The sequence below is a fragment of the Kryptolebias marmoratus genome, linkage group LG11 (genome assembly GCF_001649575.2).
Source record: "Kryptolebias marmoratus isolate JLee-2015 linkage group LG11, ASM164957v2, whole genome shotgun sequence".
NCBI lineage: Eukaryota > Metazoa > Chordata > Actinopteri > Cyprinodontiformes > Rivulidae > Kryptolebias > Kryptolebias marmoratus.
In genome coordinates this window covers 18,895,421-18,917,864 of record NC_051440.1, presented here as the reverse complement: position 1 = coordinate 18,917,864, position 22,444 = coordinate 18,895,421, and the positions used below count along the sequence as shown (strand labels likewise).

The 22,444-nt window shown below is 39.2% G+C and overlaps 1 protein-coding gene across 2 annotated transcripts in view; it reads left to right on the top strand.

Annotated features, from left to right (window-relative positions):
• Window positions 1–22,444, top strand: part of furinb (furin (paired basic amino acid cleaving enzyme) b) — an 83,550-nt gene that overhangs the window by 54,075 nt on the left and 7,031 nt on the right. For both annotated transcript variants that reach the window (XM_017423047.3, XM_037978446.1), the window contains exons 7-11: window positions 9,813–9,901; window positions 12,328–12,500; window positions 17,147–17,359; window positions 19,167–19,267; window positions 21,952–22,055. In XM_017423047.3, coding sequence (XP_017278536.1) covers window positions 9,813–9,901; window positions 12,328–12,500; window positions 17,147–17,359; window positions 19,167–19,267; window positions 21,952–22,055 — 680 coding nt within the window. The remainder of the gene's footprint in view (window positions 1–9,812; window positions 9,902–12,327; window positions 12,501–17,146; window positions 17,360–19,166; window positions 19,268–21,951; window positions 22,056–22,444) is intronic.

The window sequence follows — 22,444 nt, the reverse complement described above, 5'->3', positions numbered from 1 at the left end:
CCTCAGTGTTTTGACAATATTTTTAAAAGGACAACTTTAGTTCAGTGCCAGGTTTTTGTTGTTTTTACTAAGAGCCAAAAGGATAATTTTGTGTGTGTGTGTCATCATATGAGGCCTCGTTTGTCAATTACAGCCACTCCTGTCAGTTTGACAAAAATATTCTACATTTTTACTGTTTTTCCTCAATAAGATAAGGACATGACAATATAAAAAATAAGTACAAAGCATGCAATTTTTTCTCCATTCATTTTGGCAATTGCATGTAAAATTAAAATGCTCCCAGTGTTTACACAGAATTTATAAATGATTATTTATAAAGCTGCCAGCCTCTGTCTAGCATGAACACTGTAATTCTGTTTGCCCTGGTCTTGTTTATTCTGGTTGGGACAGCTTGTTTGTTTTCCAGACTGCCAGGCAGAAGCAGGGGATGCTGGCAGGGACTTCATTCTCAAACCAAAATCCTCTGGCTTTCAGTCCGTTTCCTCTGTGGAGATTTTTTTTTATCAGAGAAAAGAACAGCGTGATTTAAAGCAACTGTTTTCTGAACATTTTAGGAATGAATGGTCCGTAGTGATTGGAGGTGACAGTCGTGAGTCGAACCCCATTCTACAAAACATTACTGATCACCCAGAGTCAATCAATATTACTCTTGCCCAGTTGACTAGATACTGATGAATGGGATGTTAGAGCAATTGTGTCTGCAGGGTGCGAAGATGCCCCCATTTACACATGTTTCTGTGCGTTTAGTCATTTGTTTTTTTGTTTTGTTGCTTTGACTCGTGTGAGGCCATTTGAAATCATTTAAGCATGCTATGCTGCTTGAATAGCATTTTCTCATTAATTTAAATGCATACACAATAACTTAATGAGTTTATTTCTTCTTGTACGACAGTGTTCCATACAGCATCTTGTATACAGTTTATTTTGTAGTGCAGCTGTTGCTAAGAATGATACAGTTGTATGGTTAGATTATTCTTCCCCAGCAGATCCACATAAGTTTCTTCTCTCAAAAATCATGCAAATCAGATGGACTGTAGAGTCTGAATTGCCTCTAGGTATGAATTTCATGACTACTTACTGACACTATGAGTATCTATACTTGCCTGATGGTGGACTGGCAACAGCGCTGAGATGCTGCTTTCCGCTCTTTAAATTGATTATTAGACCATCATCAGTGGCAGACAAGACAAGGGTTTAGCTTCTTTATCCAAACTAAAATGATTAAAGTCGGGCATTTTAATTTGTAATAACAATCGTATCTGATCATCTTTGTCATGGAATTTCTGTTTGTCCATGCAATAAAGAGATCTTCACTTGGCACTTCAGTGTCGCCATTTGAACAGACCTGCCTAAGGCCACAGCTGAGCTGAGCAGAGCAGAAAATAGCCTAATCCTTTTGGCAGCTTCAATGAACGGACCCCTATTCGGTCCCTTTAAAACAGATAAAACCAGCAGCGCAACGCCAAGAGACAAATTCTACAGTTTAGCCAAGCATTGGTTAGACATTAGTCACACTTGGTGATGCATGTTTAAACACGCATGCTACTTGCAGCACAGCCCAGTCACATGAATGGCTATGTGCAGTTGCATTTGTTTATTAGCTACAGTATGGACAGAGTCTGTTCTTGAATAAACACTTTTTGTGTTCCAGGGACTGTATGAGAAAGTATGTCATGGCAGCATGGGGAGCTGATGTGTCATTCTGAATTACTTGCCGGAGGTAATATCAGTTGAACTTTGAAAACGTTAGTGAGTCATTTAAGTCCATTTTTTTGTTTGTTTGTTTGTTTGCTTACTTTTTTCCACTTGATATTCCGTTTACATGTTCTAAATAGTACTGATAAGCCTGTGAAACTGGTGCTTCAGTCTGATGTTGAATTCTTTTTAAAGTTTAAAAAAACACATCTTGATGTGGCCGTATCACAGTTTGAACAGTTTGTTGATGTCAGCTTTGAAATGTTCACCTCTGCGTTTTTGCCATGGCCACGTTTCTTTTTTGAAACCCAGTGTTTGGAGGGAATGGTGGTTCAGAAACAAACATACTATCATGTTCAACTTGAATTAACTCCACTTTAAAAATATCAAGCTTTTTTTTTAAACTCAAATTTGAACCATAATTTACGAAATCCTTATGCTCAATGGAGTCATTAAAACTGATGATGTGTATTAAAAAAAATGAGGGGCTTTTTTTTCTTAAGTTCAGTAAGACATCATATAAAAAGGATCATTTTCTCTTAGACATACAAGATTCCTTTGGCAGCTACATTAGCACCCTGCTGGTCATTAAAATAGAATGCAGGTCCAATTCAATTCCACATTGGCATTACTTGTCAGACCTGGAGGCTATGTGCTGCTTATATTTAAGAAAGATGTAACATGTAAGGAGGAAAGATTCTAGAGTTTGAGAAAGGCTTCTGCTGTCTGGGCTTGATTTTTTTTTTTCTGTAAAACTGCTTTTGTTGGTGCCTGAACTTTACCAACTACATAAAATAATGCTGTTAAATTGCTTCATTTAAGAAGACATTTGCATCAAAAGATAAACATACAGTGACCAGACTAGGCTATGCAAAGATAAAGTCTCCAAGTTGGGAGTTGGTTACTTCAGTATAGTTCAAGCTAAAGTATCCAAAAGCAAAAAAAAGATTAGATATAAAACTTTTGCTCCCTCTGATGTATCATGAATAAGATGATTAGTTTGTTTTACTGATTTTGTGGATAATGCTGTAAGTTAATGGAGTGAGAAGCCTCAAAAATGTAACAAAACAATAGTTTCTCTGCAGCCAAATGGATATTACCGAGAAAATGGGAAAGCTGTGATTGGTCAGCTTGGGCAGAATGAGAAATGTGAAAAAAAGTTAATAAATATTTGCTTCTTTTCATACAAACATGTGCATGTAGAAATGTCATCCTATGCCACAATAGTCCTTTTCACAGTAGCACTCAGCTCCACCTCTGTTTGCACCAGAAGCAGGCATCATAAAATCAGCTCAGTGAAAACAGCATTATTGGTAAGAGCGTTGTGTTGCACACTGGTGCCTCACATTTCACACATACACAGCATTTTGACGGTGTAACACACCTCTGTTGCTGGCTTAGAGATGCATCAGCAGTGGATCAACTTTAACTCCCTCATTCCACATCTGTATTATCACCCATGACACTGACGCACAGCAAAGGCTTGAGAGTCTTGTGTGAAGGGTACTTGTGACTGAAAGAACATAAATACCAAAATTGGCAGAACGGTTTCCAGGTTTTTCTTTACTGAATAAATCATGTTCTTCAGTTAAATAGTGATCTTTAGGGAGAGGGATAAGAGCAGAGTCCACATTGTTCAGGTCTCTCAATGATGATAAGCCCTACAAAGTGTCTGAAAAGCTCCAAATGAGCTTTTAAAGACCGTTTTGGTTTTATTTGCTCTAGACTAAAGATTTGCTGCTCTAGTGCATCGGTTCCCCAAAGTTTTTAATTTCTGACCCACAAAATAACAGTGGCCCCAACTATGTTGACGTATAGGGACACAGTTACCAAGGATTTAATAACAACCATTATATTGTTTTTATCCATTAATGTATGTTTATATCTCTTGGAACAATTATAACAAAAATATGCTGTGGGCAATAACTTTTTTATTTAATTTTGTTTCTACAGGTCATCTCAAGATCTCTTGCTTATTGTTTTATGACCCAAAGTCGGGTCCTGATCTTGACCTTGCCTCTACTGTAACAGCCAGGGGTTTTTCTACACTGTATGTTGGACCTATCAGCAAAACATACATTATTCAGATACAATGCCCTTTTCTAGTGTTCCCATTTTCATATCGACTGGTGGAATCCAACAAAAAAAGTTCTCACAGACAAACTCTACACAATGTGCCTCTGGCAAGACATTTAAATGTCCAACTTTAGATCTAAACCATGCCTAGTACTTACAGTAAGTGTTTAGCAAGGTTTGTTCATTTTAGTTATTCACTATATCACCTAAAAGTGTATTTTTGTAATAACAGAAATCAAAAGAAATGCAAAAAGAATTTTAATTAAAAAAATATTCTACTGAAAATAATAGTCACGAGCCCATAAGCAATGATTTTTAAATTATGAACATGTAGTTATTATGAGTGTGATTAAACATTTAGATCAAAATTAATTGTTCTATGTCTCGTCTGCACTTGGCATTGAAATGAGTTTTAGGTGATTGTGTAATAAATAAACAACTCTTAATTTGTCATGTTACGCTTAATATTAGAATGTCTCCATATGCATCTCTGGGGACTGTTGCTTGCTTTCTCTCGCTAAATGTAAAAGCAAACAAAATAAAAGGAAAGGAAACCATATGGCCTCCATTATTCTCTTTGTAAATGCCAGCAAAATCATGCACAAGGCAGATTTTGCAGACCTGTGTCCACATTATTCAATATAGCTTAGTAACTGAGCCAGCCCTGTTAAATTGGCAGTATAGTCACTCACAATCAAGTGCTTTATATTTCCTGTGCAACTGCCCAATAGCATTATGCAAAACAAATGGCTAATAATTACCATGAGTACCCAACCAGGTATACAACTCTGCCAAATGTGTTGTTTATCATTGTTTACTGTTGTGCTCTAAGAGCATTTTAGGTGCATTCACCCCTGTACTTAGAGGCTGTTAAGACCTGGGTGGTATAATCACAAGTGCACACCTCTGAGTGTTCACACTTGGCACTAAAACACATCCTCACATCTGTCTGCAGTGACCACTTTGTGATCATTTAACACATAATAGTACCAGGTCAGAGCAGTCCACTAAAGATGCATATCACGTGTTAGATGTGATCCAGGCTGTTGTTTAGATTAATGCTGACTTTAAATTGTGAGAAGATAAATGTTTGATCGGTTTGCATCCACAATTTACATGATGTCAAGAGTGATTCTCTTGTAGTTCGTGTCTACATTTCTCAATGCATTCAATATAAATGGCTTCATCGAATTTGCTGCCTTGTCCTGGCGAGGAGAGATAAAAACATACCTCACCGAGTCCCCTTTCTCCTACTTATAAGATAAAGAAGGTCACATTGTGATTAGTTCAGCAGCCTTTTATCTAAACTCTGGTTTCTGTTGGGTCTTTTCTCTGCTTGTACTTTGAACAAATTATATTGCTTTTACCAGCTGCCAGTTCAAATACTAATGATTAGTTTGTTGTGATGGTTTTAGTCTGAGACGAGGCCGCACTTTCTAAAGCCCCTTTTATCATCTTGCCACATCAGTTATTCAAAATTAAACATTTTAATTCTTTTCAAACTACATTTATGCCTGTCCTCACTTCTTGCTGCGTCTCTGCCATCAGGCATTAATAAGAATGGAGGCATTCAGTAAACTGTCCTGGAAACCATTTAATTTCACAGACATTTGAAAGAAAAAAAATGTTGCGTCTATCATAAACCCTTTTGTCTGCGCTGGCATGTCTGTTCCTCCCAGGATATATTAAGCTGTCTGGCTGTTTTAGCTAAACCCAATTCACTCTCTCCCTCCCTCGCTCTCGCTCACACACACGCACACACACACACTAATAAACACATGTGAACATGCAGATAATATTCAAAGCAGCTGAATCTTGGCATGTGCGGCCTCTTTGAGAATGTCTTCTCAGACCTCTGGCTCTGTTTTCATTGTGCCAATCCTGACTGAATCCTCCGCCTGGCATCACATCTGGGGCTCCTTCATCTGAAGCGTAATGGCATTTTTTGACGTTTTATGACAATAATCGTGTGTGCAGATATTTTCACGCGAAATCATTTCAATTCTTAATAAAAAAAAAACTGTCTGATTGCTGTTTATTCACATTTAAATTTCAGAGATACCATATGCTTTGATTATTTCCCACTCCCAAAAGAGGAAAGGCTGGCAATAATGTTTTTGCCAGTGTGTGTTTGCATGTGTTTGTCTGTCTGTTGGCAAAATATCATGTGAACTGCCGGCCAGATTTTAGTTCAACTCTCAGGAAACAACACTTAGATGCACATCTGCAACTTATTAACTTTTACAGTCAACCAGATTCAAGATGGCCACCCCAGCCAACTGAGCTTAGGAGACACAAATATCGCTATAACTCAGTGTTTTAGATATTGAGCTAAAATTTGGTACAGTAGTAGAGCGTCATCCCCAACACATACTGAAAGTGTTACATATCGAACGAGATCTTTGCTTAAAACTTTGACATTAGCTGTTGGAGTCAACCGCATCTGTCTGTTAGCAAAATATCTCATTCACCACTGGATCTATTTTAATAAAACTCAGAAAATATTCACTGGATGTGCTGTATATCGGCAGCTAATTAACATTTGGAGATAGTCCAATTCAAGATGGCTTCTACAGCTAAGACAAAATTGCTATACCTCAGTCGACTGTGTAAATATTGAGCTGAAGTCTGATGTGGTAGTAGCTGAGAGTCATTCACAGCATATACTCTGAGCTCTAACACACTGTGTGAGATGTCACAATATCGTATGGTCTGCTCATAACTTTATTTTTAATGTGTGATTCAAAACTTACCTTATTTTCCAAGATAAGATGATTTTAATTTAAAACTTTGATATGAAAGGCAGCAGGTGCATTCCTCATTCCTCCAAGGAATGCCGGGTCTTTAATTCATAAGAAATCAAATCACAATAGTAAAAGTTAAAAAAGATTAAAACAGTTTTTTCCAATTTCTTTTAATAAGGGGAAACTGTGATCCATGGCATTGGTGTTTCTTTTTTTTTATAAGACTTGTTGACATTTGTCACATGAAGCTGCTATTTGCAGTCCTATTAAACCGTGAATTCTAATGGATTTTTGCAAGCGTGCAGTTTTCTGGGCCAAGCCACCTGGCTGGTCACACTACTGACTGTGTGTGAACCTTGCTATTGTCGAAGGCTGGAGGCTCTTTGGCCTGTAATAAATAACACCAAAATAATATGTGCTCCTTTGAAAGCAGTCTTTATTTTTATTGGTATTCTCGCCCTGCAGGGACATTTGCAGCACCACAAGTGAAAAGGAGAAAGCTGAATTTACTAATTTTCTGTCATTCTCTCAAATACCAATTCTAACAAAAGAAAATGTCCCCTTTTTGCAAAAAAGCACAGACTGGTGTGCAGCAGTGGGGCTCCCCTATATTAAAGGAGAAAAGCATAATATAAACATTGTATAAATAGAACACACTTTTCCCATCAATAAACCTTGTGTCTACCATATATATTAGATTTTCTCCTTTTAAATTTTTGTACCATGGAAACAAAGTGCATAGTGACACTAATACAAATGGTTTTACAACTCAGTGTTTCATGCTTCAAAGTGATCGACAATCACCGTTCACCGCCCACTTTGGACTGCTCCGCACATAATAACAAGACTGATTTGTGAGGACAGGCTTGTAAAGCAACTCAGACATTTGTCAGACGTGCACTTGTGAGCTAAAATGTAATGAGTGGGCAGGTCTGTGCTTCTTTGGTGCTGTGATTAAACAATGAACAATGGGTGGCCACTGAAAGGTCTGATTACCGCCTCGCATGCACACAGAGATGTTCCGCCGCAAAAAGAACAACTTAGCTAGACCTTGTATAACCACAACTGAGAAATCTGCTCCATAATTGTTTCTTCTTGTGCACAAACTGAACTTTAATTTATTTTTTCAGTTTTTTTCTGAAATATTTCTTAAGCTTTTTAAGAAAAATAAAAAAAACTTGTTCCTACTTCTAAGAAATGGCCTCTCCGTCCAGCAGATTTTGCCCGTGGGTTCATACATTTTCCTCGGCAGCGATGTCAAATCGCCATCATGTGCTGATATTAATGCAGTATAAAATTAGCAAGTGGTAAAACATTTGACCTCTTGTTCGAAGTGTTAAGCTTTTAATTGCGTCTGTGATGTATTACGCCCAGCCAAATGTGCTGAGGTCCTTGTGTAAGGACATATATGTCAGTGAAAAATAAGCCTCGTCAGACAAGTTGATTGCTTGTTTAAAAACCACTTTAGTTCTTGTTCTTGTTGACAAGCCACATCATAATACAAAAGGGGTCTAATAATTGGTGGGTTTTGTTGAAATTTTCTTTGTTCGTGCATCATTTTTTTCTTGCATCCATAACTAAAAAGTGGTAGAACAAGAATAAGGAGTGAAGGAAAAGATCCTCTGCTGAAAGATTTTAGAGTTCAGAGGTTGATAATATATCACGGGGCCGAGCAATCTAATCAGGATTCCAGCTGGAGGTGTTGCTGTGACCCTGTGAAAAGACTGTGTCCTCTGCCTCATCATCAGGGGAGGTTTGGAGAACAAAGAGGAAGGTAATTTTTTTGGGCTCGTCAGAAACGGAGGTAATTTCTTGGCTCGTCAGAAACAGTACTGTTGATGTGATTAGCTTTGTTCCGATAACACTCGCAGAGCAAACCTCAGAAAGAGACGTGAAACCCACTTTCTAATCAGGTATCTGCGCCGTAATCAGGAAGTTATCTTAATGGCCTGTGTTAAGTGCCAAACTTTCATTGTGCTTCATGTATTTGCAGTTTGATCACATCCCTTTGAGCCCAAACGCCAGTGAAACAGAACAAATCCATTTCACCAATGACCCTGTCGATTTGTGGAATCATGCAGAGTTGCAGAGGTTTTGCTATAGATTTTCAGGGGATTGGAGAGGGCTTTTGTTTGTGAAGTGGTGGTGTATTTGACAGCTGAATAATGCTCTATAGAAAAACTTGTCTGATTTAATGAAAGACTGAATAATTCAAGTCCATCAATAATAAATTTTTCATTTCGAATGGCCTATGGCCACTCTCTGTGAAGGTAAAAATAGTTTTTGACAGGTATTTTATGTGGTTGTTTTAGTTGTTTCTGATTGGACACGGCTTTCTCCTGTAAATCTGTCTCACAAGGGAAAATATTTCCAATATTTTCTCTCAAAACTCAAGCAGAATTTGAGGTGGGAAAAAAAATCCCTGAAGTACTTTTCACAGAGGATTTTTATATATATATATATATATATAAAAATATATATATATATATTAGCTTTAGGGGCTCATAAGTACTCAGATCAGACATTATTACTACTGATAGAAAAAAAAACAGTCACCGGTGGATGTGGATGAGCAAAGTGGTTTAAAATAAATGGTTACATTTGAACTTAAACGTGGTTTTTAAAACCAAGTCAGTCAGAAGGCATCGTTTTAAATTCTTGAAAATGGCTGAAACAAACGTTGCTCATCTTCAATACATCTAGAAAACTCACAGGATTTCTGGTTTTCAAACTGTAAAACTTCACCTATGTCTAGCAACTAAATTCTACTATAACAGTTACAAAAGAGGTAAAACATAATATGTCTAAGTAAATCTCTAAAACTTCTAAAACCTTTGCAGAAAATTTGTAGTTTGTTATTTATGCGACTTTTGGGTAACCTCTTCAGTTTAATGCAGCACGCTGAGGTTTCTGCTCGGTCCTGTCATTGTGTCAGATGAAAAGAAAACGTCTTGTGTCCTTGATGCCTTGATGCTCATCATGTTCGACACAAAAGTGGTAGCTCTTTGTGCCGTTGTTCCCTCCATTGTTGCCGCTGCAGAAACAAGAGGGCTGTAGTTACAAAAAGACCAATGGGTCAATATTTGCCTCTTATCTCTTGTAGCTCCACTTCTGCATTTCTGTTTTTTTTTTTTTTAAAAAAAACCTCTGCACAGTTCAGGGATTTGCACAGATTCATTTTTAATGACTCCATTTAGCATTCCTTTTATTTATGTGGGGATTTTTTTTTTTTTTCTAATAATTTTGATCATGGTTTTATTATTCTCCTTTCATGGATTTAATTATTCCTCCTCACAGACACGGGACTCGGTGTGCAGGAGAAGTTGCAGCTGCAGCCAACAATGGCGTGTGTGGCGTCGGTGTTGCCTATAACGCAAGAATTGGAGGTAAGCGGGAGCATTCCATTTATATTTTTAATTGAGCACAATGAGTGATTCATATATAATTCATTGAAATTAGTTTGATACGAATAAATTAGAAATAATATGCACAATAAACTTTAAATTTATATTAATTAACATGAAAGGTAATTTCATTCTGCTTGGGTTCCTTTAATTTGACTCTTGAGTCATAACGACAGTTTTACTGTAGCTTTATCTTCACATTTTATTAATCACACAGTGGTAGGGTAGGTTTTAAAGCCAGTATCCTTAATGTGACTTTATGCACCACAGATGAACATTTACTGACTGTGTGAGTGTTTGTCCATGGTTGAAGTGTGATTGTACTGCAGAGACTCAGCAGTTAGGTACCATGAATATTCCTTGATTCAGTGCTACTGAGAGGACCAGCTAATGATGAGCTGTTACCGTGTTTTTTATTGGAGACTAAGTAGATTGTGACTTACCCAAGAATGCAAATAAAAGCTTTGCTTCATAGACCATTCTGCTGTAGTCTACATCTAAATATATGTTTTATCACCCAAAGCTTTAACTTTAACAGATTATGTTTTGTCACTAACAGTGCATGCAGACACGTAGATTTCATGGTAATATTAACAACAGGGTGAATCTGATTTAATTTAAATCAGCTCACTGTATGACTCAGCCTTGTTTGGCTTTTTGCCCTAAACTTCAGCCTTTTATTTCGCTAATTAGATAAAAAGCAAGTTCAATTTTTAAAGTGTTTAGTTGAGTTCCTCACGCATCAAGATGCAGGATGCTAAATTCTGGCTGATGCCAAGAAAAGTGACTTCACAATGCAGTGCTCATCTTGTTGTAAATTACCTGCCTAAGAGCTTCCTGGGACTCTCAGGGGCAGATTCTTGTTTAAAGAGTGATAAACCCTTCAGCAGGCTCTGATCTGCATTATGACAGATGATTTATAGCGATCAGAAATTAGGCCTGAAAGATTTTTTTGTTGGTTTCCTGAAAAATCTTGCACCTGATTGAGTATTCCAAAGAGGCTTTTAGTAACTTTTGTCATCTAGCAATCTGTCAATGCCGTGATGGCTGCCAACAAGGCTCGGCGGAGCCCGTGGAGTCCTGAGCAGTCCCGTCCACAGATGTTACTCATAACTCCCCTTCTTTGTCTTCATTACCATTCATCTCCCGACTGAGCCGCATGCTGGCCCTGATCTCATAAATTACTCCTCAGTGAATCTGTTCGCGTCGTGGGGTCAGTGGATTGTTTATAAACAGCTGTGATTTCCTCCCAAACACTCATGGTGTGCGTGTGTGTGTGTTTACATGTCAGAGAAGTGGTTATGTTTGCCCAAACACTGAAATGTGTGTGTCCTTGCAGTGTAATGATGATTAGTGATGTGTGTTGAAAACTCAACCCTACTTGGCTTCCATCTGCACACACACACACACACACACACACACACACACACCCTCAGAGCTGAATCTCTACCTGTGACACAGTGTAGGAAGCTCACACCACCGCGTCTTAATAAGAAATTGTCAAGCTGCAGGAAGTTGATGGGAATTGTTACGACACTAATCATCATTACTGCTACACTAAAGCTTTTGCATAAAGATCACTGAACAAACACTGCATTTTATGTTGCCCATTTAAGATTTTTACAGGCTGTTCTGTATTCAAGCTTGTATTACACCAATTCTCCTACAGAGTAATTACTGCCTTGTCAGCATCCCTGCCGGCTTCCTTTGTCTAAAAAGTCCTAATGTGAACGTCGTCGTTCGTAATGTTGCCTCTGATGTCCGTGGGTTCTCTCCCAGTAATGGACTTTATTTGAGGGAGGTGCATTTCATGCCTTTCTGCAGCCATTAATGTTCGGAGGAGTGATCTGAGGCTGCGAACTTCAAAGGCGCAGACAGCGCTGTGTTCAGGTATCATGAAAAGTGACATTTAGTGCTACCCTGTGGACACGGCGCTCTGCTGGAGGTTCTATAAAACCCCGGCTTGTATGCAGTTCGCTCAGATTTGTCTACTTATCTCATCTATATCACTGTATCATCACAGGGGGGCAAGAAACAGCCTTCTTTAGTTTAACAAACAGCAGGATTATTGTTTATGTGAGACTGAACTGTGTTTCTATCTGCAGGTACAGCTTTGTGGACTCGTTCATTAAAACCTGAACATCGTAAAGTGTTTGTTTTTCAAAAAAATCCTTTTTGTCTCCTCTTTTCCAGTTTGTTGTTTTTCTTGTTATTTTTGAAGATTAGTTCTAACCCTTTTTTTATATATAATTTTGTTGTTTTTTTGTCATCTCATGCTGTTCAATTTTATGCTCTGCTGTGTCCCTCTGCTTTTTGTCTCTCAACCCGTCTTGAGATGCACACGCTCACTCTTTATTCCCAGCTCCAGGTTGACCTTATCTGCGCCGGGGTTTCTGTTGGTTTTACAGGAGTTCGGATGCTGGACGGGGAGGTGACAGATGTGGTGGAGGCTCGTTCTCTTAGTCTGAACCCGCAGCACATCCACATTTACAGTGCCAGCTGGGGCCCGGAGGATGACGGCAAGTCTCTGGACGGCCCCGCCAAACTGGCAAAGGAAGCTTTTCTCCAGGGAATAACCAAGGTTAGTTAGAAAATGTGCTCAGACTTGCACAACCCTGTTCCTTTAAAGAAATAGTGCAGTTCTAAAATAGTTGCTTCTTTACGATGTCTTTTTTTAAGTTGAGACATTGGCAGCAAAAGACTAATATAACTTCGAAAAATAAGAAGTAAAAATGGAAAATAGTTCATTAATATGGAAAATTAGTTCAACACTTGAAAATGCAAAATGGCAAAGAATGTAGTATTTTTATCTTTAGTACTTTATATCATTAAAGAGATCCAGGGAAATTAGAGAAATGGCTGGAAAACAATATTGACTGATTGCAGTCTTTATGCATTTAGGCAGAAACAAACACAGTTCTGTTAAATCTCATTTCAGTAAGAAATAAAAGAAAAACAGAATTCTCTTTAACTAAAGAAACACAGTTACAGGTCCAGGTACTTTTCTATCCTAAATCCTATTTTTCTAAAAAAAAAAAAAGCTCTTAAAAAAAACAACTTAAATGTGTGATTGGCACTATAGAAATGTTGTTCTATAGCGCCAATCAAAATTACTGTTTTGATTTTGGATTTTCTCGCCTGCACAGGACACTGGTTGGCAGGAAACAAACAGGACCAGAGAAAAAGTCTGAATTAACCTGGAACCTGACAAAATACGGAAAAAAACAGACATTGTGACAGCATTGTTTTTGGAAAAACGTAGTGATAAATTATCTTTTTCAGGTGAAATGTCCATATTCAATCTCAAATAAGCATTTGGAAAGTACAAGTACACAAGTGACTCTGAAAGCATACAAGTTGTTGGACAGTTTTTATTATTTTTCCTCAGGGCATGAACAGGTGATACCAGGCCTTAGTTTGTACCAAGTAGCTCTTTTCCAGCTTAGTCTTTGTACTTTTTTTTTTTCATTTAAAAATCTGTACAAATTAACACTTGCGTTTGTAACAAAGCTTTGTGTGCACAGCGTGTTGACATTTCTTTATTGTTTGCATTCATTTGACAAATTTTCTGTACATTTCATGCTCTACTTCAACACAATACAGTCTTTCACCCACCAGTAAGCAAGCCAGCCCAGCGTGTGGTCACCACGTCACGATGCAGCGGGTCTGTGTGTTGGCAGCCTGATAACTGCCTCTAAGAACAATATGCCTGACACTTGCCTGGGTTTTTCCAAACAAAGCATGATTAAGATGTGGTCTTACATGACAAATGGTCGTAGCGCTGAACGAGCAGTTATAAACACAAGCTACGAGCTAAATGCACCGCTAAGCGTTGATGGCGAACGGCTCGCGTTAAATCACGGCCCCAGCTGAATGACCGTTTGGATGTGTTTTTAAAGGCAGCAAGATGATCAGCTGACCTTCTGAACTTGCCTACAGGGCCGACACTCTGGTCCAATAAGTCACGGCAGGAAAACAGAGTCCTGAAGGGAAAGCACGTTCGGGAACCAGTCCCAGACGGGCTTTTAAACAGCCTAATTTGCATCTTGAACTGCACATTTAGTCCCAGCACTGAGGCAGGTAGAGAAGCTGCAGAGGGCCGCGGCATGCGGCATTGGTTTTTTCTGTTCCCAAACCCTCACAGAGTGTCATTAAAACAGGAGGTGATGTAACACAGGAGTAAACATGTTCTGGGTTAGTGTTGGTTTTGCGAGGCTTAGGATAAATCAACACAGCAGGTTGCTTGTTGAACTGTTTTCAACTCATAAAACTCTGATTTTTATTAAAAAATGAAAGTAGTAGACCCTGCTTCATCATGCTGCAACATGATTTAGTTTATAGCTGGGTTTTAAATGACTTTCAAATTATTGCATTCTGGTTTTAACACTTTTTTTTCACCTTATTGTGAACTAATGTCTTCAGTTTTATAGTTAAAGTATCAGTACCAAACAGACACCGTTCATTTAAAGTAATGAATCACTATGAGAGATGTTTAGGCACCTTTTTTTTATTAAACATGAAACAAAAAGATTAATTCAGCTATTCAGCTTTGCCTCAAGTAAATGAAGATAGATCTGATGAATATATCTAAAGCTCGGTAATCACGTAAGAATTCAGCGAGGTTTAAGATGAAGACGAGTTATTTTAAGTTAACGTGTTGAAGTCTGTTCCTCTCGGTGATCCCTGTGCAATTACTTTCTGGAAAGATAAATTAGAGCTATCTGGTTGGAGGTCTTTTTCAAATTGCATAACTTTACTAGTTAGTTGAAATGATGGCTTTGTACACAAGCGGGGACAGAAGGCATAAAAATCTTTTGGGAGCAGACTTCAGCAGTAGCCTCTTGGAGCAAATAAGTGTTTTCAAACATGTCAAGCTATTTCTTTGAAGCCACACATAGGCATAAAAATGTCTCTCCTGTCAGCAAAAAGAGGTTGTTAAAAAGTTTGGTGTTAAGGAATATTTAAGTATTCTTGCTACGCAAGTTATCTTCTCCCCCATAAATCATCCTCATATGTATTTTATAAAGGATGTTTCTCTGAGACGTCCAGTGGAAAAGGATAAACTCAAGGTGAGTTTGTTAATTGCCAATTGACTTTTCCTTTAAGCTCAAGTAGAAATAGACACAAAAGAGTTTTGGCATATTCCTGAAGTCTAATGCCGTCATCCCTCATGTGTCAGCATTCTGCATCAAAGGACCTTTGCAGCTAAATGATAAAAATGAGATGAATAAAAAATAGAAAGAAGCAGCAGTCGGATGCAAAAGTTAGATTCAAAGTCAGCCGTAATTGGCATTTAAATGAATGAAACTGCAAATTTTCTGTGCCACAGAGTGACTCATATGTCACATCTGCGAATGTGATCTCCCCCACACATCATGGTGTGTTAGGGAAGAAAAATTACCTGACAGCAAGACAACAGGACCTTTCTGGTTCAGCGTGTGTTCTCCTGGCAGCGCGATAACACTTGGCACTGAAGCGTCCTCGTCTGGCTCCTGCAAAGCCACAGCAACGGCAGCACCGGGTCATAAATTGAGCCGGACGGTTTAGGAGTGTTATGTTCAGCTTCGGGTGTGAGCACTCAGTTCGATTCGGACAACATCACACACTCAGCAAAAACCCATTCATCCCATCTTCTAAAAAGAGATCATTTTGGGAGACGGGGGTGTAGGAATCAATTAGGAAAATTGAACGGATAATCCGTATAAAACACTCTGTACCAGCTCATTTAAAATCTGTCTTTAGGGTCCAATTAAGGTCCCTTTGTAGACTTATGAGCTTAACATTTTACTGATTAAGTATGCAAGAGAAAACAGCATCACAACAACAGTGATAAGATAGTAAATATCCCAGTAACGAGACAGGAATGACATCTTCTGATGACAGATTATTTTTTTTATGTCTTGTTTGTTCTTTTGTTTTGTTTTTTTTTTTAATTAATGCATTTTTATGAGTCATTATCTTCTCACCTTATTAGTTTTTGACTGATTGTTGTTGTATTTTTTTGTCCTTTGAAAGAAGCGTGTTATCTGACTCTTTTGGTCTAAACTGTAGCTGGAAGAAGACGGTTTTTACGTTTGTCTTTATTATTGTGAAAATCACCCCGCCCGACTTGCTCCGTTCACAAATTGATGGAAGATTTAACTTTAATTGCTCCATTGATTTGGGAATGACAAGGCGTAATAAATAATCAACAGAAAACTGAGCTCTGTAAATTAATACAGATTAAAAATAGAGCGTTGTGAGTGTCTGACAAAGGGGAAAAATAGATTCTTTAGAAGAAAAACCCAACGGCTGAAGTAAAACCAATTAAAGCTGATTGGAAACTAAGCCTGTTCGACCTTAGTAAAAAGATGTTGAGGGTTTTCTTCAACCCCCGAGGCTGTTTCTGAGCTGTGGAGCCCAGGCAGCAGATGCCCCGATGTCTTCTGTTTTTGTCTCCATCATAGCCTCAGGGACATTCAGCAAGAACTGGTCAGCAGACTTCAGGCTACAATCAGCAGTATTTTAAGATGCAGGAAAGTCAGCAAGTGGAGGAAGAAAATCCCGTATCTTCAGTTAAAAAAGATGGAGGCAAAATTGTTAAAAAAATTTAACGTAACCGTCTTCAATATGATGGCATCTGTGTTTTGTACTGAGTAGAATCAATCCATCGATTTCTGGGGCTCTCTTGCAAATAAAGCTTCAAGTAATTCAATCAGCTGGAGACAAGTGCACGAAACAAGTGTTTGCATGGCTCAGAACAAATACAGCAATCTAATCATAGTGGTGTTTCTGAGATGGCAGAGGCTTTTTGTCGTTGCAAAAACGGTTGGTGCAAACTCATCTGACATTTAATAATCCTCCCAGATCTCTAACCTGCTGCTGGCAACTAACTAAATGTATGTTGCATGCAAACTAGGCGTATATGTGTGCATGGATTTTGTGTACTTTTACTGTCAAACAGCATCTCATTATTTATTTGCCCTCAAATGCAGTTTGAATAAATATGGTAATTCCATTTGCTATCTGATGTTCCTCTCGACACAGTGATGTATTAACAAGATCTGTGCTTACAGCAGTTCAGTGTTTCTGAAAGAAAGCGCATAAATGACAAGCCGTTTAAGCAGTGAGACAAACATCTTTGTCAAAGGCAGGTTCTCACACATCAGCGAGCTTCTGTCAGTCTCTTTTTTTGTTATTTGCTTCCTCTGGTCTTATGTGAAAGGTATTTATGTATTTGCACCACAGGGACGAAGCGGACTGGGCTCTATTTTTGTCTGGGCCTCGGGCAACGGTGGCCGGGAACAGGACAGCTGCAACTGTGACGGCTACACCAACAGCATTTACACCCTGTCCATCAGCAGCACCACGGAGTCAGGCAACGTGCCATGGTACAGCGAGCCCTGCTCCTCCACTCTGGCTACCACATTCAGCTCTGGAAACCCAGGAGAGAAACAGATAGTGAGTGCGGACGCAATCACGCTTCCGAAACCACTGTTTATCTACAGAATTGCTTCTATATTTCAGCACACGGTGCACGTCAGTATGTCAGAAAGTAATCATACAAGCCATGCTTACGAAACATCAGTACTGCTACATCCTTAAAGCTTTTTCTAGTGTATCTTGAAATTAATCTTTTGTCTATCGTGTCAAAAATAAGCATCGAACTGTCAAAAATCAAAGCGCCTGATGCGTGCAACAAGGGAAGCGGACAAACACTGAAAACGCCTCACGCCTCTTTTAAGCTGCTTGTCAGCTGATGAAAGACTTGCCTCAGGGGCACAGAAAAACATGAAACAACCGTGAATCTGCTGTTCTGAAGGAAATACACCAGAGCAATGCTGCAGGCAAACAAATTCACTTCATCAAAGCAGGGCAAATTAAAGGTAGTTTTTTTTTTGTTTTTTGTTTTTTTTTAATAAATCACCGTCAAATTCATATTGTTGCTGTATCAACTGAAGGCTGTTATTTCTGCGAGCAATGATTTCTTCCCATTTTTATTTTTGCTCAAAACTAGTATTTACAATCACTCTGATTTATTGGGAGGATTGCTACAGTTGAAGACAGGGATTACAAAAAAAACAGTTCAACAAGAATTCAGAAATAGATCATTTAATGTAGATTTTGTGACCTGTTGTCTCTTGAGAACACCGATTTTGGCAGCTGGAGGCCAAAGGAAAACCTCATTAAATAAATATCTCTGTCTCTAATGAAGCAGAGATGAGCTGATCGTCCTTCTGGTAGTGTCTGTACGAAGGAAAACAATATAATGTAGCTGCTTTCTGAATTAACCACATTACCATTAAGATGCTAAAAACTACTAAGTTCACTAATTGCCCCACAAGGCTGCTGACTTTACATATTGTACTGGAATTAAAGGAGTTTAAAACATTTTATATTTGGAAAATCTGAATTCTCCAATAAGCTAAATTTGTGTTTTAGCAATTGTTTTCAAACAGAAACCACACTGTAAATGCAAAGCTGTACCTATTATTAATTAACATTTTAGCAATTTTTAATTTATAAATTGTATTCCTTTTCTACATTTAAACAAACTAGCTGAAGTTATAAGATCTGTAGTTGATTGCAGGTTTTGTCGAGCTTATAGATTATTTTGTCTTGGGGTTATATTTTTAAATCACTCCTAAACCAGTTTATGTCTGCATTAAATAGATGGGAAATACAAGCTAGCTCTGCTGACTGACATTTGGCCTTTGCAGACACCTGCCCCGTGTTTGTTTACAAGTCTGACACTCGGACATCTTTAGCCGAAAACGATCATTAGCACCACAATCTGTCAGGGCAAAAGTTGCAAACAGAGACTGCATCCCTAACCTTCACAGCCAGCCTTGCTTTGGGCATCTCTGTCATCTCTGATGTGTCCTCATCATGACCCAGACAGGCCTCATTAGCTTCCCGGCACTGACAGGCACCAAGAGCAGAGACGTACACGGAGCACTAACATCCTCCGCCTCACCACCATCTGACCTGGCTGCGACGAGTTGGCTGACTTTCACCGTCCTGCCTGTGACCCTTTGGCAGGCGTCCACAGACCTGGGGCTGAAACTACCAAATCATTCCCTCCGCCTCCTCCTCCTCATTCTTCTTCCTGCTCAGATAGCTGCAGGGAAAGCTCACATTTGTCTCCTGTCGTAGCACTCAGCTTCTCTCTCCATGAAACTGTGTTCAAATGGAAAACTCAATGTATCATATTAACTGCGTGTCTCCTTCTGTATTTATGTCCACTTCTCGTTTCTTTTTCTTGTAGGTGACCACCGACCTGAGGCAGAAATGCACTGACTCTCACACAGGGACGTCTGCTTCTGCCCCACTGGCTGCTGGGATCATTGCTCTGGCTCTGGAGGCAAAGTGAGTAAGAATGACACCTCTTGTAACAATTTAACTGTTTTTTATTGCAGATTGAATTTATGTCACCGCAGCGATTTCCCATGTTAAATGATATTGTTGTAAATAAGTTTCCTTTTTTAACAGGTTTTCTTTTTTTTAATTAATGTCAAAGTATGCCTTAGTACCCTTAAATGAACTCTGCTAATAAATGTTGTTATTTTTATCACTATCAATATTGTAATCTTCATTATCATGCTTCACTGTGTCCTCCTTGGAGGGGAAATGCACAGGCACCTCTGGGAAACAAGGTTGGACTAAATCCCAGCAGAAAGTCTTTCTACAGCAAATTAGGCGTTTGATAATCACACAATTAGCAAGATGAATCAGCAGCTGCAGCCCAAACAGATATTTGAATACCTGTAGGGCTGGCAGTGAAGATTTTATACCCGAGAACCTCTCTCATTATCGCTCACGCAGGACTCCAGGTGTCTAAGTTTCTGTGAGCTGTTCTGATGTGTTCTCCATCATTTAGGTATCTCCACTCGTTATCTCGCATGTGTTAAGTCGGCCTCATCAGTCAGCTGCGCTCCGATTTGCATAATTCTCATGTCCATATTAGTTATGACAGGTGTCAAATCCTATCCTGCAGTCCTCTCCAGCACAGGTATGTATCCCCAGCCTCCTCAGCTTATCTCAGCTCTGTCAGCTCTGATATCATAAGAGATGGGCAGTAACTGGCAGAGCTCAGGTTTTCACAGCGTAGACTATCAGTTATCAGTCAGTATTTTTCAGCAAGCAGCCTCTCAGCAGGCACCTGTCCTGACAGGCAGCAGTAATAACACAGTAGCTAGTTTATCAGACGGAGATTACAGTGAAACTCGCAGAGATGGCTATATTTAATAGGCAGAAGGTTTTGGCTTTCTGCTGTTTTATCATTTTATTATCCCTCCCTCCCTCCCCCCCGCCCTCTCACTCTTGGCTGAGGTGACATCGAGTGGATCGGTGGGATCTTGTCCATTAATAACACATGAGAAGATGTGAGACGAGACTGTGGATGCAGAGGGGGGGGCGGAGGTGATGCGCCTCGGTGAAATTCTGCATTTCTATTTCTGTCAGCTGTGGTGTTGCACTCTCTGTGGCTCACAGTTTGATTATTTAAACCCACTGAAGAGGGTTTTTTTTTCTAACAGAGTCACGTCAAAGTCAAAGTTTAGTTTCTTTAACACATTAAGGAACAACTTCAGGTGAGTAAAGTCCTGTATAAAGTGTGAACACAATAAGTAGTAAAGCAACAATTAATATAAACTGTGATAAAAATATTCCCAAATAAAACTAAATTTTAAAAATAATCAAGCTTGCACAATAAGAGCTAAGATATCCTCCTCAACTAAAACTAAAGCCCAGTGAGAAGAAATGGGTTTACACTTAAGCAGCAATTTAAAATGATCAAAGTTCTGGGCAGCTCGAATTTGCAAAGACAGGCTTCTCCACAAATTAAGGGTCACCGCAGAAAAGGTGCTGTCACCTGTTTTTTTTGTGTGTTTTTTAATTCTGGATCCAAGAGAAGTTGATGTGTGGACCTCAGTGCTCTGTTTAAAAGTCGAGAGTGCAAAAATGTGGGCAAATAAGCAGGTGCCATGTGATTAGGACTAAATAAGTGGGCAGGCTTTAACCTTACAAAGGAGCCTTAGTTGGAAAAAGTTGACAACTGATCCAATTGCTGTAAAAATGAAAGGCACAGTCAAAAATCCCACCAAGGTTCCTGGCAAATGAGTTTAGATTATCAGAAAGAATAATTTCAGTTTTCTTTTTGTTCAGTTTCAGGATATTTATGTCAGTTCGTGCTTGAATATTTTCTTTAACCTCTTCAGCCTGAGTACCTGAACAGAAGCAGGTCTGGTACGAGCAAACGGTTTGGAAGATTCTCAGGAAAATGGTGAAAAGGAAATATAGTTTTAAAAAATGAACCCAAAGGAAAGCATAAGTAAGGAGAAAAGAATTAGCCCTAAAACTGAGCCTTGAGGCACCTCCCAACTAAGAGGGGATGGTGTTTTCTCAAATGGACAAAAAGAAGAACTCATCTGGTGGGTATGACTGGAGCTGTACCTTTAACACTAATGGAAGCGCTGAACTGAGTCTTTTGATAAATCCTAATGGGGCGAAAAAAAAAAAAAGTTTGTGTTATATTTTTTTCTCTTTCACTTTATGGAAGGTGACCCTGGCCCCCCAGCCTCAGACCTCATTAGAAACTTTCTTTGCAGCAAAGAATGGACATCATTCTCCAGAGTTTTATATCTGCTGTTTTACTCGTTCCCTTGACCTCTGAGCGCAGCAGGTTATGTTGTTTCTTTTAATGCTGGTATTTTACGCTGATGCTAAAACCTTCGTATGACTCAGTTGCTTTGTGATGATTGCCCGGCACACCCCTCCAGGTCTCCTCTGTGTCTCAGTATAATATTTCAAAAGCGTATAGTTGTCCTCAGTGTGTATGCTGAGATTGATTACATTTCAGGTGTGTCTACAGTCTCCTGACCTTTTCCGTGTCCCACAGCTCCTCAGATTTCCTCGGCTGTATTATTGTATCAGCGAGGTCAGCGAAAGCCGACTTTCCTCATAATGTGCATAATGTAGAAATTATTACCTTCAGCCATTACATGACAGAAAATCAATGCAGCTTTATTGCTCTGCTTCTTGGGTTTGTCCAGTATGAATTTAACCTGGAGGGACATGCAGCACCTGGTGGTGAGAACATCCCAGCCCCGGCACCTCATCGCCGGAGACTGGAAGACCAACGGAGTGGGACGCAGAGGTTAGAGAGCGCTCATCTTCATTGGTCGAAATCAAGCCCGGATGAAATCATATCGTAGGGTATTGTATTTCTATCTCAGTGCTGAGTACAAACTGACTTTCTGAAAACACACAAAGTTGCGTATCACATGAATGTTGTTTCTTTACGAACAAAAACCTCTTCTGTTTGGTTTGTCATTACCCCCAACAAGCCGGTCGACTTCATACGGTAATTACCATCTGCAGAGCCGACACATTACCGTCATTTTAGTCCGTCTGAAATTAAGTGACAGATTTGTTCTGCAATATCATACAGATCTGTGACAGCTGTGTCTCAGGAGGTAGAGCCAAGTTTGTCAGTTCATTTCGCAGCTTCCCTTCATGCCAAAGTCTTCCTGTGCAACCCAGTAC